Source organism: Podarcis pityusensis, assembly GCF_964106645.2.
Source record: "Podarcis pityusensis genome assembly, chromosome: 12".
NCBI classification, from domain to species: domain Eukaryota; kingdom Metazoa; phylum Chordata; class Lepidosauria; order Squamata; family Lacertidae; genus Podarcis; species Podarcis pityusensis.
Genome location: NC_138037.1, coordinates 43,967,199 through 43,983,379, shown reverse-complemented (window position 1 = coordinate 43,983,379; position 16,181 = coordinate 43,967,199). Strand labels below are relative to the sequence as shown.

At 41.4% G+C, this 16,181-nt stretch overlaps 1 protein-coding gene across 9 annotated transcripts in view; it reads right to left on the bottom strand.

Moving 5' to 3' along the window:
- The window catches only part of RBMS3 (RNA binding motif single stranded interacting protein 3), a gene marked incomplete at its 3' end in the record, with an annotated part of 764,091 nt that overhangs the window by 21,170 nt on the left and 726,740 nt on the right, over positions 1-16,181 (bottom strand). The window contains exon 14 of one of the 9 annotated variants that reach the window (XM_080974855.1): positions 11,708-11,785. The exons of the other annotated variants lie outside the window; for them this stretch is intronic. Within the exon in view, the coding sequence (XP_080830981.1) occupies positions 11,723-11,785 (63 nt within the window). Of the gene's footprint in view, positions 1-11,707; positions 11,786-16,181 lie in introns of those variants that run through there. 9 annotated transcript variants of the gene reach the window in all.

The window sequence follows — 16,181 nt, the reverse complement described above, 5'->3', positions numbered from 1 at the left end:
TATAAAGAAGATGGGGCTTTCATGAAGAAATTTGCTTTGAATTAGGAAGGTTTGACTAAGTCTTAGCATGGGGAACAACCAAACAGCTTAAAACACCACGTAAAACACAACAAGAAATGGTTCTGTGGTCTCTCTGTCTTTCTGAACCTGCATAAAAGGCTTCAGCTGACATAGAGGAAGATTCTGTGGCCCACTGATCGGTTAATCTTCCAGGATAACCAAGAGGGGAAATAGTACCACAGAGAGCACTTCAGACAATGCAGGCAGACAGATATGCAGGCAGACAGAATGGATGATCCAGCAGAGCTTTTCCATCTTTACCACCTCCAACTATAATCTTTGCCACTATGCAGGATCTTTTGGAGACTGAAAATGGTTTCGAAATGATGGAGTTTAGAGAACCGTCTGAATAAATTTCAAGGCAGAGCCTGAGCCCACCATAGGATATGCACTGCAAAATGGGAGCTGGGGGTGGGTGGGCTTGATCGGCTGCTCAGTGTCTACACACCAGCAACGCTGACAAATCGTGCAGAACCAGCACACAGCTAAATTTTCTTAGTTAACCTGAGACGTGCTCCAGACTTATTGTTGAGAGAAGAGAAACTCTTTATCTACTTTTTGCACACCATGCATACTTCAACAAAGCTCTATCATACCCTCCCTGTATTCACCCTTTCTCTAAAGTATAATTCACATATATGACTAAGGGCAGGTAAAGATGTGGCTTGCACCACCCACCAGCTGATCAGTGGCACCTGCAAAGCTCTGTGCATGCCCACCTGACAAACACAGCCCACAGGGTGAGGGACAGATAAGGTTCTGGCCTGCCAGCCAGATCCAGTTCCTACCCTTGTCCTAGTCTTTCGAAAGCTGTTCATCAACATTCAAGAATCCCCGCTCTGTGTCTATGCTCCACACATGCTCAAGCAAGTAGTACATGATGTTCTGTTCTCAAGACAGGCTTGTGGAGGGATACACGTTCCACAAGGCTCCTGCGGGATCTGATTGTTTCTTAGCTTCCCATCCCTCTCATTCACTCCTAGGGTTTGGCATGTTAGCCATATGGCACTGCAACTGACAGAAAAGCTCAAGCATCTTTCTCCTATACCAACCGGTGTTTATTGGCAAAATCTTCCCCATCCATATTAAAGCTGTTTTCAAACAAGAGCAGTTACAACCTCTTGACGCAGGCAAATCATTTGCAAATGCAAGCCTGCCATTTGCCAGCCGCCCATGTAACGGGTTTTTCTCTCTGAAAAGTAGGATTAAAACAAAATAAAAAGTACTTCCCCCGCAAGGATTCCCATTACAAAGACTAGCTTTCATTGTTCTAGGCTTATTATGTCATCATATATACCTAAACCGTGTTGAACTTCAAAATCAATAACGCTAATGTTTTAAAGGTATGAGGAGAGAGTATTTTCAGAGATGAAAAAAGAGACTCAGCAGTTCTCTCAATTACAGGCTGATTTCAGAAGGTGAAGAATTCTGCCTCTGGAGGTGTGAGTCAACCAACCCAAAGAGGAATTATAATTGTACAAACTGAGACAGCAGCTGCTTATCACTCATCCTGGCCTCAGGACTGAAACTTTTTGTTAACTGAAAAAGATCACGGGAAAGAAGGCTAGGAAAATAAGACTGTCAAGAAAGAAAATAAAAGAGACAGTTGCTGTCCTATCACTACCACAAATAACAATGTTAACACAACTTTCATATTTACCATTAATGGTTTGATTATGAACCACTAGTAGCTATTTAAGTTCTCTGTGTATCTTAATTTCTGTTAAATATAACTTGATGAAAGTAAATATTTTATCACAGCCCACCCTATTCCTATGGCTACGTTTTGATTTAGCTATTATGTTAAATTTTAGATTGTTATAACCCACTCTGGAGCCAGCTGCTAAATGGCAGGTGAGAACAATCAAACTAGGGCTTCTCTAAAGCCAGCTTCTCCCCTACATTAAGGAAGTGTCTACACAAACACAGCATCACTTCAACCCACTGCAGGGCAACTCTGGAAAGAATCATTGGGGACAGTGAATGGGAGGCAAAGACAATTCTGAAAAGATCAACAATTCTGCTATACACAATATTCTGTGACCGAAAGCTGAGGTAATAGGAAATATTTTGGAGGAGAACCTGAACCTCCCTACTCCTTGGAATTTCCTCTGGTCCAATAAATGAAGACTATTCATAACAAACATAGGAGCTAGGAAGTCCCACTGAGAAGTTCCTGGGAAAAGCTACATATCTATTGGAATTGAGTCATGAATGGCCACCCTCCACTCTCCTCATCCAACGAACGTTCGCTGGAATGAGAAAGTGAATTGATTTCGTCTCTCTTAGCGCCTCTTTTACGTTATGTTCTCTGTGACGAACTTGCTGGGAGTCTTTTGTTTGCCCATATAAACGCTCAGCTGAGGCAAATATTAGAGAAAATTCTTAGAAAGCAAAGGCTGAGCTCACGAAGGCAAACATTTGCGCTAGCTGGCTGATTTGCAGAGTCGATCCAATTCAGCTGGGGGATATTTTACTACAAAACCTAGGGCTTTGAATGTTCAGAGAGGGTGGAGCTCCAGTTCTCTGCAACAACACATATCCCCTCCCCATGACAAGCTAGAGCAGGATCAATTACACAACACAGACAAAAATATGGAAACCTGGGATTTGATTTATTCCAACCACAGAATTTCCCTTTGTGGGGGGCTACAGAGAGCAGAATGCTTCCTTTTGGCTTCCAATTATAGAATACCTAGCTCTCACTTTAATCCATTTTTAGAAGAGTCTTACCAAGTGCACATTTCCCCCCTGCAATGTTCTTGATGGGGGGGGGGGAGAGATTAACATAATGGAATGAATTATTTACTCACTTCTCATCAAAGATGCCCAATCACTCCAGCCACAGGGGATTGGCAATCTATGTTGTAAAGCGTTAGGAACTATTCCCTTTTGTAAAATTATACGCTACCTGTTGGAACTGTTTGTCACAAATTCTATTATTACCATTTTAAAACAAAACAAAACCAGGGGAAGGGGCTAGCTAGCTTGTTTTTATCCTCATGTTTATCCTCATTTTAAATTCTGTGCACAAAAAGCTGTTTCTACTACACTTATTTTAACTCTGGCATATTGGATATTCATAAAAAGCACTTGTTTAATATATCATTATATCAGTAAGGAAAGCGAGGGAGAGTAAAAGAGGCTTCACGCCCAAAAATGGAAGGCAAGAAGAAAGTGAAGCCCCAGGTTTTTAAAAAATTTTTTAGCTATAATCGTGCTCTTAGAGCAAGTTTGATTTTTACAGTCACGTTAGGTAGCATGCTCTTTCAATCATTGTGTGTTCCAACTAGCCTTAGGGTGGGCCCCCGGGGGCCTCATTTGACAGCACTGTCCCTTTGGGCATTGTCTTGGCATATATATTGTGTCTTGACCTGATTGGCATCCTATATCCTTTTAAAATGTGACTCTGGGGGGGGGGGCTGTTATTGGATTATTGTTCTTATTTTCCGTGAACCGCCGTGAGACCTCCGAGTATAGGGTGGTATATAAAGTCTAATAATAATAATAATAATAATAATAATAATAATAATACAGTCGTACCTTGGATGTTGAACGGAATCCGTTCTGGAAGTCTGTTTGACTTCCAAAACATTCAGAAACCAAAGCGCAGCTTCTGATTGGCTGCAGGAAGCCACATTGGAAGTTCGGGTTCCAAAGAATGTTCGCAAACCAGAACAATCACTTCCGGGGTTGCGGCGTTCCAGAGCCAAAACGTCTGAGTACCAAGGCATTTGGGATCCAAGGTACGACTGTACACACATTCCCTCTCTCACGTACAGCATGGCTTAATATGTCATCTGAACCCAAGACTGTAGTTAAACTTCCTCCTCTTTAACCACATTCTGTAGTCCAGAACAAACCTTGGCTACAGTCTGAAAAAGCACAATTCACTTGCTCCCAAGGCACAGGAACCCACTGCACCAATAGTTCAGGAACCATATGATTCCCTTGAGTCTTAAAATCAGCCATTAAGAACTTTTGCACAGCACAGCTCTCGCTAAGCTATGTTTAACGTCCAACATTTTGACAAAAGTAATTACGGTGAGACGCCGCTGACAAGGCATGTTCAAAATCTCATTTTTCATCCTGAACCGATGAAGAATTTCACAGGGGAAACTGTACGTAATACCTCTGAGTGCTACAAACTGGACAAATTCATAGTGCAACCTAAGAAATTATGAACTTTGGCATCACGACGAGGTGATGTATAGACTGCTGCACCTTAAACAGAGTGGAACAAGGACACATTCTGTATCTGTATCTGTATCCAAAGCCCCCTTCAGACATTATGAACAGGGAATTACAACATTACAACAGCTGTCCCTAAATGGCCTCAGCCCAGTATATCTGAAGGAGCGTCTCTACCCCTCTGAGGTCCAGCTCTGAGGGCCTTCTGGCGGTTCCCTGACTGTGTGAAGTGAAGCTACAGGGAACTAGGCAGAGGACCTTCTCAGTAGTGGTGCCCGCCCTGTGGAACGCCCTCCCATCAGATGTCAAGGACATAAACAACTATCTGACTTTGAGAAGACATCTGAAGGCAGCCCTCTTTAGGGAAGTTTTAAATGTTTGATGTTTTATTGCTTTTTTTTTATTATTAATATTCTGCTGGGAGCCGCCCAGAGTGGCTGGGAAAATCTAACCAGATGGGTGGGGAATGAATGGATGAATGAATGAAATCCTCATCATCATCGCCCAAGGTTTCAGACAGGGGGTCTCTCCTTCTCCATGAAAAGCTGATGCTCTACCACTGAGCCATAGCCCTTCCTTAGCTGAAAATGCTTAGAAGGCACATTTTGATCAGGAACCCTGATAGTGGAGGGTTCCCAGCTGTGTGGAGGTGGTTTCTTTGTTTTTTGCTTAAGGGGCAGCATTACTCTTTTGTTTTCTTGCTAGTTGCAATTGATTTCTATTTCTCAATACAGTTTTACCTTACTTCTCAAATGCCTTGGTACTCAAACAACTTGGAACCCAAACACTGCAAACCTGGAAGTAAGTGTTCCGGTTTGAGAACGTTTTTCGAAAGCTGAACGTGCTCTGTTTTGAGTTCCACATTTTCATTTTGAGTTTTACGCTGAGGTTCTGTCAGTTTTTGATATTTATTTTGCATTTTTGTTTTTGCGGCTTTTTTGTTTCGTTTTTGTGACTGTGTGGAACCCAGTTCAGCTGACTGATTGATTGATTGATTGTGTGACTGCAGTACATTATTTATTGCTTTCATTTTATGGATCAATGGTCTCATTAGATAGTAAAATTCATGTTAAATTGCTGTTTTAGGGGTTGTTTTTAAAAGTCTGGAACAGATTAATCCATTTTGCATTACTTTCTATGGGAAAGTGCGCCTTGGTTTTGGAACGCTTTGGCTTTTGGAACAGACTTCTGGAATGGATTAAGTTTGGGTACCACTGTATAGGAAAGACAAAACATCTGAATACCAGGGTGATCAGGTATTTCATCGCTTCTAATCTTCTCTTGTTCCAGAAGCCTTTTATGCCTAGATCTTCAAGGACTTTATGCCACATCTTGGCTTGTAATGGAGGGATGTTAGGTAGACGGACATTGCAATTTTACCTCACATAATAGATGATCAAAAAAGAAGGTAAGAGAGCTTCCAGATTTAGACCTGATGAGAGAGCTGTTAAAAATGTGCAGCTGTAACATCTCTAGGGGCCACACTGTACACACTTAGAATAATAGGAGCTATATTTTCATTTTAAAAAGAACTTTGGTAAGCATTATGGGATTTAGTTGATGTCATAAACCGTGAATTATCAAAGCATGCAGAAAGCCAACTGCAGATAAGGAACAGATCTAACAAAGCAGGTAGTCCACAGAGGGCTTTTGGTGACACTGTAAACCACCAGTGGCCGTGGGTGATCCAAAGAAAATATTAGATACGGTTTATGTAACAAGTTTGCTGTGCCGCTTGAGATGTTATCAAATTTGGGGCAACAGCAGAAGCTAACAGAGTAAGAGATAAGAAAATGTGTCCTGGTATAACTAGTTTGTTATTCCATGGAGGTATTGCCAATGACATTGTAAGTCGGGAAAACAGAGAGAGCATTTTGCAGGAAACAAAGAGAAAAATCTCGGTGACATGATTGATATATTAAAAAGGGGATGGGGGAATTAAATAGTTTATCTAAAAGGGATGTACTCCTGTAAGCATGAGCACCTTGGTGCTGCTGGGCCTTACACACAAATGGCACCTGAAAACCTCCTGTTTCAGCCGTTTTCCTCCTCATTACACTCCCAAACTGACAAATGGCATGAAGCATTGAAATTAAATAATTTAAAAGTGGATTAGTGCCGTTTACTAAACTATTTCGGATTTGGTTCTATCTCCTGCTTGCAGATTCGCTGTCCCCTGTAAGGCCTGGCTGGCTTCTGTGAGGCGGGGTTGAAAAAAAGAAACAGTTTTTCATTTCCCTTTTGGGGTCTTTGGATCTATGGGCCTTTGGATCCTGCAGATTAAAAGCCTCCGGTGCCCTCTCTCATGGGGGGGGGGGGCTTTCTGCTGGCACAAAAAACACCACCGATCGCTCCCCCTACCACAGCTGAGGGCTTTTGTCATGGCAGCAACACACCATCCTAAGCCCCAAAGCTATCGATATTGGGGGGGGGGGGGTGGAGCTAGGACTTTTAGAGCTGCTTTGATTTTGATTTTGATTTTACTATTTATTTGAATGGACTGTTGCTGTTTTTGTCAGCCATGCACTTTGCATTCACTTCAAAAAATATTTACTACACTGTATTTGTATAGCTACTCCAGCTAGGCAAATCTATGTTGAAAGTGCAGAAAATAAACGATAGATCAATCTACCAGTAAAGAGGCTCTGTAAACTACTCAGATAACTTTTGTTGGCATCCGCCTGTCTTGTGAGACTCCAGGGGTGAAATCAATCTGGTGGAGAAACACAGTGCCTCCTGCTGTAGCTCCAGGGACCAGCAACGTGTAACTGCAGCCTCCTGAATTGCTTTTGCTGCGTTATCAGCACCAAAGTGACCTCTCATGGGTGCAGGCCTGGGCAGTGTGTATGGAGGTCTTGGGCTGCCCAGACGACAACCCCCACCCCCTCTCGGCCTTGCTGATGTGGTCCAAAGAAAAGCAGAGCCATACATTTGGCACGAGCTTGGCTGCAGGAGTTGCCAGAAGGAGGTGTACAAGGCACCATCCAACCGTCTTAGGGACTCTATTCCAGATTTGTGTAGGGTTTACTTCCTAGCCTTTTCTTCTCCTGAAGATGCTCTGCAGTGCATACCAGATAGCTTTGTTGTTGTTTAGTTGTTTAGTCGTGTCCGACTCTTTGTGACCCCATGGACCAGAGCACGCCAGGCACCTCTGTCTTCCACTGCCTCCCGCAGTTTGGTCAAACTCATGCTGGTAGCTTCGAGAACACTGTCCAACCATCTCATCCTCTGTTGTCCCCTTCTCCTTGTGCCCTCCATCTTTCCCAACATCAGGGTCTTTTCCAGGGAGTCTTCTCTTCTCATGAGGTGGCCAAAGTATTGGAGCCTCAGCTTCACGATCTGTCCTTCCAATGAGCACTCAGGGCTGATTTCCTTAAGAATGGATAGGTTTGATCTTCTTGCAGTCCATGGGACTCTCAAGAGTCTCCTCCAGCACCATAATTCAAAAGCATCAATTCTTCGGCGATCAGCCTTCTTTATGGTCCAGCTCTCACTTCCATACTACTGGGAAAACCATGGCTTTTACTATACAGACCTTTGTTGGCAAGGTGATATCTCTGCTTTTTAAGATGCTGTCTAGGTTTGTCATTGCTTTTCTCCCAAGAAGCAGGCGTCTTTTAATTTTGTGGCTGCTGTTACCATCTGCAGTGATCATGGAGCCCAAGAAAGTAAAATCTCTCACTGCCTCCATTTCTTCCCCTTCTATTTGCCAGGGGGTGATAGCTTATATAAGTGCAATATTAATGGGAACAAATAAATAACAAATCAAATGAAAATGCCCCTAGGAAGAGGAATCTGGGGTGGAGGAAAAACGGAAAGCTCCACTGCTACTGACCCCTAACACCATCATGCCTCACAATTTCCAAAGCTTCTGTTTGACAAGGGAAGATTCAATAAACTTATGGCCAAAAATAAAATAAAAAAGCAGATGCTCAAGTGACTCTTGCTTCCATTTTTTTTGCCACATGCTATCTTGTCTCTGAAGAAGATTTTTGTGCACCTCTCCACACAGGGGAGATGTACATTTCTTCCCCCCCACTCCCAGATGAAACATTTGGCAAAAAGCAGTCGCGCAAGCCATTTTACTCTCTGCCACAGGTTTAAATGTGTGAAAGAACCTTTGGAAATGCTTGAGTCCACGGACTGTGAAGAATCTGAGCTAAAGTCCTTAGTAGAAAAATACCTATGAAGGAGAGCAGTGTTGCAAATTGGCTTTTTCATAGAACGGTAGGATTTCAAAGTATTCCACTATTCATACAGTTCGACATGGACCCCTCCCCCAAAACCCGCTATTTGTGCCAACCACCAGCTCTAATGCTCTTTTAAATAAATGTACAGGGAGAAGAGATGTAATTTCTGAAGATTCGTGTTTCCAACAAAATTCAGCTGTTAACTTAGAAGGATGTCCTGCCTTGAATAATTTTCATTTCAAAGTTCTGCTTAAAACAAATGGTAAGATCTTCATGGGCGAACTGGAGTTTTCACCTGAGCGCCCCACCTTGCCCAAATTCAGCACTCAGCAGCTACAAAGTGATTCTAACTCATCATAAATCTCACTTGAGGGGGGGGGGGGAAATATGAGTACACGAATTTATATATTAGCTCAATTTTCCTTTTTTTATTGGACTATAAAGACACACCACATCCAGACCAACTCAAGAGCTGTTTCAGAGACCTGTTGTTAGTTTTGGGACTTGTAGAGTTATATTACTATTGCAAATACATGTCTGAAGCCTTGAATCTGTTGGACTCTTTTCCCTTATTGAAAAGAGGCTATTGTGGCAGTTTCTCAAAAGGGGATAATAATCAGCAGGACTGCATATCTCCCAGTACCATGGTAGGATGTTGGGGGGGGGGGCGTTATCTTCAATACTCATTGGAAGTAGAAGTGACAGCATGTTGACATTAAAGCTTCCTTCAGGAATAAACTTTACAAAAGGGGAAATATTATACAGCAAATAAATGCTTCTGCTGAGATGCCAGAATATTGCTCTTGATGCCTCAGAAATGCTATTTCTGAAGTAAAAGAAGCTAAGTAACTGATTCTGAGAACTGTGATCAGGCTATTTGGTTTTATTTTTCAAAGGAGGTTTTATATTGTATCCCCCATTCAAGCTGTCAATCACAACTTTTATTAAACCACAAAAGTGATGTCAGATCAATGGTGGTTTAAGACACATTATGAGTGACAGCCTGATGATGGAGCAATTTCGGAATCCTTTTATTATTAAACATAGACTAATGCTTCTCTCCCTCTCTTTCCACCCCACTCCAAGAATGCATTTCATTGTTTAGGGTGAATGATACACACGAGTCTAGCTAGGCAAGGCATAAGTTTAACAAAAGTGCTGATGTTCGTTTTTATACAGAAAATATCATAAATATCACAATTAAAAGGAGAAGGGAGATAATATCATAATACTGTTACAGATTGGGGCGCCCAAGTCTATTAGTGAATAGCAGAAATTAATAAATGGTAGTATTCAGCTAATATTTGGATTATTGAATGGAGGATTTCAGGCCAGTGGAAAATGCAGGCTAAGCTTCCTTTCCACGCCACTGCCTCCCCTGGGATGACAAAAGGTGTTGATGACCCACATCAAAGAGGAATCCCTGGGCATGGGCAGACAAAGTTTCCCAAGGTGCTGGAGAGGGGGCAGGCTGTGCTCACAGGGAAAAGTTGCCTCTAAAAACTAGGCTTGGGTTAGGAGGCAGATGGGAGGATCTGCTTGGAGCAGAGGTGTGTTGGGAAGAAGAAGGGACCCTCTTGGCTGCTATCTAGAGCGGCATGGCTGGCTGCCTTAGACTCAAGATGGCTGATGCCACGAGAGAAGCAGGGAGAGGCACTCTGGAGAAGGCAATGCCGTAAGAACTGCAACTCCTTCCACCTACAATCAGGTTGTATATGTGGCCAACTCCCAAGAGACTGCGATCTACTCACAGAGTTAAAAACTGGCAGTGATCCACACCCCCTTTTGGGAGGTTCAGGGTTCAGGTCAAAGTTGTTGAGCTTTTTTTAGGGGAGCCAAAATTGTTGAGCTTCTTTGGGGGGATCTACCAGTGATCTGCCAGTCGTCCAGTGATCTACCGGTAGATCACCACGATCTACCTGGTGGACGTGCCTGGTATATATGAATAAACCAGGTATCTTAAAGTCACTACAGTCTCTGCCATGTCTTGATTCTCCATGAGAAAAACTACCATGAGTGAGCGCCTGGAACCCCCTGGAATCTTGTGCAGAAATTGGGGGTTGGTGTGTCCCCTTTGTGACAATGCCAATATCCTTCACAAGCTTCTCTTTCATGCAAAAATTAATGAGATATATTAGACAATGCTCAATTAAGAAGGCAGGTCTTCTCATTCCACTTCTTCCCTACTCAACCTCCTGCAAGGCATCAAAGCTGGCCACAAAAGGGGACTGCGATAGTTCCACGTTTTGAGAACTGGACTCCATGATTCTCATGCCTCTTCCAGTCCGGCATTTGTGGTTGCAAAATGACTCCCGCGTCTTATCCCAAGACTTAGAACTAACAGAGCAAAACTGTGGGAGCTGAGAATGTGCTGTCAATCTTTATTTGTGTGTCTTTTGTGATCTTAGTCACTGATGGGTAAGGTCTGCTAGGTAGTTACCTAGCAACTATAATATGCTTCCTCCAACCACGTTCCCTAGTACAGCAGCAATCTCAAGAAGAAGAAAGGACCACGTCGCGCCATAAGAAACCTCCAACTATCTGGGATTTCTTTGGAAAGAAACCATTATGTGGATTTACAAAACTTCCCCTTCCTTTCATTAGTTCCAGTGATGGAGACACTCTGCACCGGAGTTGACACTCCATCATTCAACATGGCAACGTGACCTGATTCTAGAGCAGGCAGTACATGACGGGGGAGTCAACCCCCTGCTTTCGTTCCTGGAGGTGAACTTTTCCTACTCGAGTATTAGCTTGTACATCTGACAGCAAACCTCGCACTCAGATTTTGTGGCACAGGTGAAATTTGTCTTTTAGAATTAATTAGGCCGTGAAAACACTTTGCAAGTCTGCATTTTGGATAAACACAAGTCTGTATTGTATCATTAGCCTACCCCGTGTTTGTTAGTACACTCCCAGCCAAATTGCTAGCAAGGAAACCCTGAGGAGGGCAGTTTTGGCTGAAACATATGCTATGCTGATTAACAAAATGGTTTGTCAAAGGAAGTGAATGTATGAATGCCTTTTGATAAAAGTAGTTTGCATATTGCAAGCTTTTAAATTAATCTGGGACAGAATGCAGCAGATACTAATGACGCAGAATAGTTCATTACTTTCTGGCTTGTTTGTTGAAAACAGCTTGTTGAAAGGTAGCCAATGGTCCTTTATAGCACCCTCTTGCAGTTTTTTAAAGGACAACATTAGAAGTGTGAGCACAGTGGAAATTTATTGTTCATGCTTTGTATCTGCCATAAAATGTAATCCTGTTGAGATAATTACAGTCACATTCTTTTCCTCATCTGGCTGGAGTCATATGGATTGCAGTGCCCCGAAAAGACTCTGCTCTGCAAAACAGAGGAGGGCTTTTCTGAATTATATAGAAACCGGCTCAAAGTAATTAATCCCAAACTATTGATAAAGACTACAGCCTGCTGAGAAAATAATCACAGGGAAAGGGTCAGCGAGCTTCTTGCAGACGTATTAACAGAGAATGCATTTTTGCTTAGAAAAAGCTCCCTGTAGGTCAAAATCTTGAAACATTATTCCTGAAGTCCATAGTTAAAAGGGGGGGCATAAAATTCCCTGAGATGTTTGGTTATTTTAAGATGTTGGGAATTATTCCATGCTGCTTTTTTATTGGTAGCAGGTCTCAGTCTAAGCTGCAGACTCAGCTCTAGGTTCATTGGCATGGAAGGGAAGAACCCCGAGTTTAAGTGAAAATCAGATTCTCAAAAGGTTTCCTTTGGTATACAGAGGAGTGCAACTGCAGCAACATGAGTGTCTCAATCTAACGTATTTATAGAACATTTCATTGCTATAAATGGCAGAAGACAGCTTTATGACTTAACTGTATGTGGTTCTGTGCCCAGCTAATGCAAATTTCAGATGTCAGCGAACAACGGCAAGAACAAAGTTCAAGATGGCTACAGAACACAGCTATTTGTTTATTTAGTATAACATCTGTGACCAACACCATCCCCTCTAAATGCAATGTTCAAAATGGCAAAGTATACACAACAAAAGTGAGTATAGGAGGCTTTTAGAGGTTGATGGGTTAAGTTAGAAGTTATCAAAGGACAATCAAAGAAACATTTAAACATTTCAGTGTAGTGTGGTGTGGTGTGGTGTAGTGTAACATAAGGTAGTATAGTATAGTATAAAAGTATTTATTTGTAGAATATGGACAGATATCTCTTCAAAATCAAGCATTGCTAGGAGTTATTTCGTTTTGTTTTTCAGTATATTTCTTATCAATTAAAAATTGGGTGTGGCGCAAAAGAATTTTTATTTTGAAAGTGTTGCCTGGAGAAAAATGTTTGAGTACCACTGGGTTAAGTCATTTTCATGATGTCAATTACGTAACTGTCGTAAGCATGTGAGTTATCTTTCACTGTAGGTTAATTGAAAAGTAGTGATTTATAGTAGACAGAATTTGTTAAAAGTAATTGTACTACATGACACTTAGAGCACTTTGTGAAGACTCAATCGAAAGCACAGGCAAAGCGACTCACAGGTCTGGACAGCAGTACCTTAGAACTGGCTAAGGATAAAACAAATTCTCTTCTGTCAACTCTAAGTTCCACCTCAACCATGACATTGGTGCCGCAACCATTGACTGCCCTGTGCAGCTGTAGAGATGCGCAACCCCTGCTCCTAAGGAATGTAATCAAAGTTCCATTTTCACTTCCCTGAACGTTCACAGAAATTCACCCATGTTGGGATTCGCAAAATTCACATGAGTATTTTTCTGTAGGCAAAATTTGGTGGCGTATCTACCTTTCAGTTCCTGTTAGGCCCAGGTTGAGGTGAGATAGAGGGGAGAGAAACACCATTTCAACAAAAGCACAAATATTCGGTAGAGCATGATACTCTTAATCGCGGGGTGTGGGTTCGAGCCGCACGCTAGGCAAAAAGATCCTGACTTGCAAGGATGTTGGGCGAAGTGACCCCTGGGATCCCTTCCAACTCTACAATTCTATAGAATATTGCTGGAGATATACTCCTGCGAAACACTCTGCACTGCCGTAGTTAAGAGTGACTCTTACAGAGCATGCTGTCAAATGTTAATTAAGCTTTTATCTGCACAGGGTTGGTGGACCAAACTAGACTGAAAATGAATGAATGAATGAATGAATGAATAGCAGCGGATGGCAAAAGGAAGAATCTAATAGGTACTTGTGGGGTTTGACCAAACACCCTCTCCTGAAGCTGCTATTTAACCCACAGGGTAGTGGCGCCCGCCCTGTGGAACGCCCTCCCAGCAGATGTCAAAGAAATTAACACCTATCTGACGTTTAGAAGACATCTGAAGGCAGCCCTGTTTAGGGAAGTTTTTAATGACTGATGTTTTTATGTATTTTTAATCTTTTGTTGGAAGCTGCCCAGAGTGGCTGGGGAAACCCAGCCAAATGGGCGGGGTATAAATAAATAATTATGATTATGGTTATTATTACTACTACAGGGGAGTGGCTCCTTTCATCACACATTTCCTGTCCTTCACTTTTGTGTTCAAGTTACTGGCAAAACCATATTAGCCGATAATCAAAACTATTGTATAAGTTGGCAATTAAAAACACACACCCTGCAACCTCTATGCCAGGCATAGGCAAACCCGGCTCTCCAGATGTTTTTGGCCTACAACTCCCATCATCCCTAGCTAACAGGACCAGTGGTCAGGGATGATGAGAGTTGTAGTCCCAAAATTTTCTGGAGGGCCGAGTTTGCCTATGCCTGCTCTACGCTTAATAAATTCTCAGTTCTCCAATGTAATGTCTCTATAAATGCTTACTAGCCACTGCAGCGTCCCTCAAGTCAATAAACTGAATGTGTGAAGGCAAAATGAGAAGTAGGGGAAATGCTGAAGACCCACTTCTGCTGACTTGAAGCGTTTAAAGGAAATTAAAACTACCACTTCTATCTAAACAAATGGAATGCTTCTTTCACATCTTGAAACAATTTTAATACTTCTAAATAGTAGACATTCCTATAAAGAATTTGGGGTTAGAATTTAATGCCATCATAAAAATTTACACAGCAGCGTATCCCGGAAAGAAGTTAATATACATCATGCAACAAGCACTGCATGTAATATGTAAAAGACTTTTGGTCCGGATTTCCATATATGGACATATAAATATGGAACTCTTTGAAGTGGCCTTCAGAACTCCCTATAACACGCATTACTACAAATGGTTTAGGATGACTGCTACATGGCTTATGGTTGCAATGTATTGCAAGATGCAGACTTGTTTGTGATCCAGAACTCACCAAAACCCTAAAAGGTATTTTATATAATTGACTTTTTATTTCTATTCTTTGAATATCATATTGTTGTTTTATTGCTATGGCCGTTGGCTGATGCAAATAAAGATTCATTCATCTGGAACTCACAACTCTGGAACTTGTTAACGAACGAACTGACAACGCATGTACGAAAGACTCGAAAAGACAAGAAAATCACTACGTTTATGACTGACACACACACACACATATATATATCACATAAAGAAAAAAAGACATTCTTGTTTTTAGTTTTAAAAAAATCTTCATCTGTAAACATTAGTAAGTATTCTGAATCAAATCTTATAGGCTGGAAAGAGGTAAAATAAAGGCGGGAAATTGTCTTAGCACTGCTGTTTATTGTTTTCTGCTGTTGTCTTACTGATTATTGTTTTTATGACCTACTTAAACAATTTATGGATGGTGTGTGTGTGTGTGTGTCTATAACATACTTTTTACTACATGACTGTATCATATTTTGAATGAAGGCACATGGTATTCTAAATTCATGACACAACCTAAGCCTCACAGTGAGAATGAAATTGTAACAAAAGGTAAGGTAATGTGAGAGGGAGTTCTGAAAGTGGTTACACTGGACATGTCATTTCTGGTTATTATACTTACTAATTCTCGACTGAAAAACACTAACCCAAACCATGACTTAGCGTGAACAAGTAAAAATTTGGATTCCCAAAGCAAATATGGTAGCTGGAATGTTCCTCTCTTGTTTTTTCTGCTATGGTACTATCCAGGTTTAGTTTAGTGTTACGTCCAAGCCCAATTTTATGGTTTGACTCCCCCAGACAAACCATGAGTGGTAAACCAAAAACATACTCGGTTCACAACCTGTAGTTTGTCTGGGATGAGACAAATCATGAATCTGGATTTGGACGTAACCTAAACTATGGCTTAGCCCTAGGTAGTGTCACAGCAGCAGAACTAGACAGGGAGGAATGATCTTCGCTCAGGGAATCCACATGGTTGCATTACTTTCAACTGGATACTTCTACATTAGAATAATTATTATTAACCAAATACTGAAAAATTCCCAAGCATCATAAAGATTTCTGCGTGTTTTTGCCTGGGGGAGGAATAGCAGTGTCTGCAAATGATTTTAGTCAAGAAAATTATAGGGAGAGGAGATGTTTTCTTTTCTAGAAAAGAAACATAGTATGGATCCAATTGGGTTCAGCTAGTTTTTTAATTTTATTATTAAAATGGACGTTCCTATTCATTGCTCTCCAGTGTTACATCAAGTAGAAATTTTACTTTGTTCTCTTCATTTGACCTCATACTGCAATTAGAATTTTATTTTTAAAAATGCTATAGAAAGACACAAGTTTTTTAGCTATGGAAATGTTCTAGTATTAAATATAAACATATTGATTAACTGGAAAACGACCTTGAGATTCTAGAAAGTAGTAAAAAAGAGAGAGAGAATTTGAAGCATATTATTTAAGC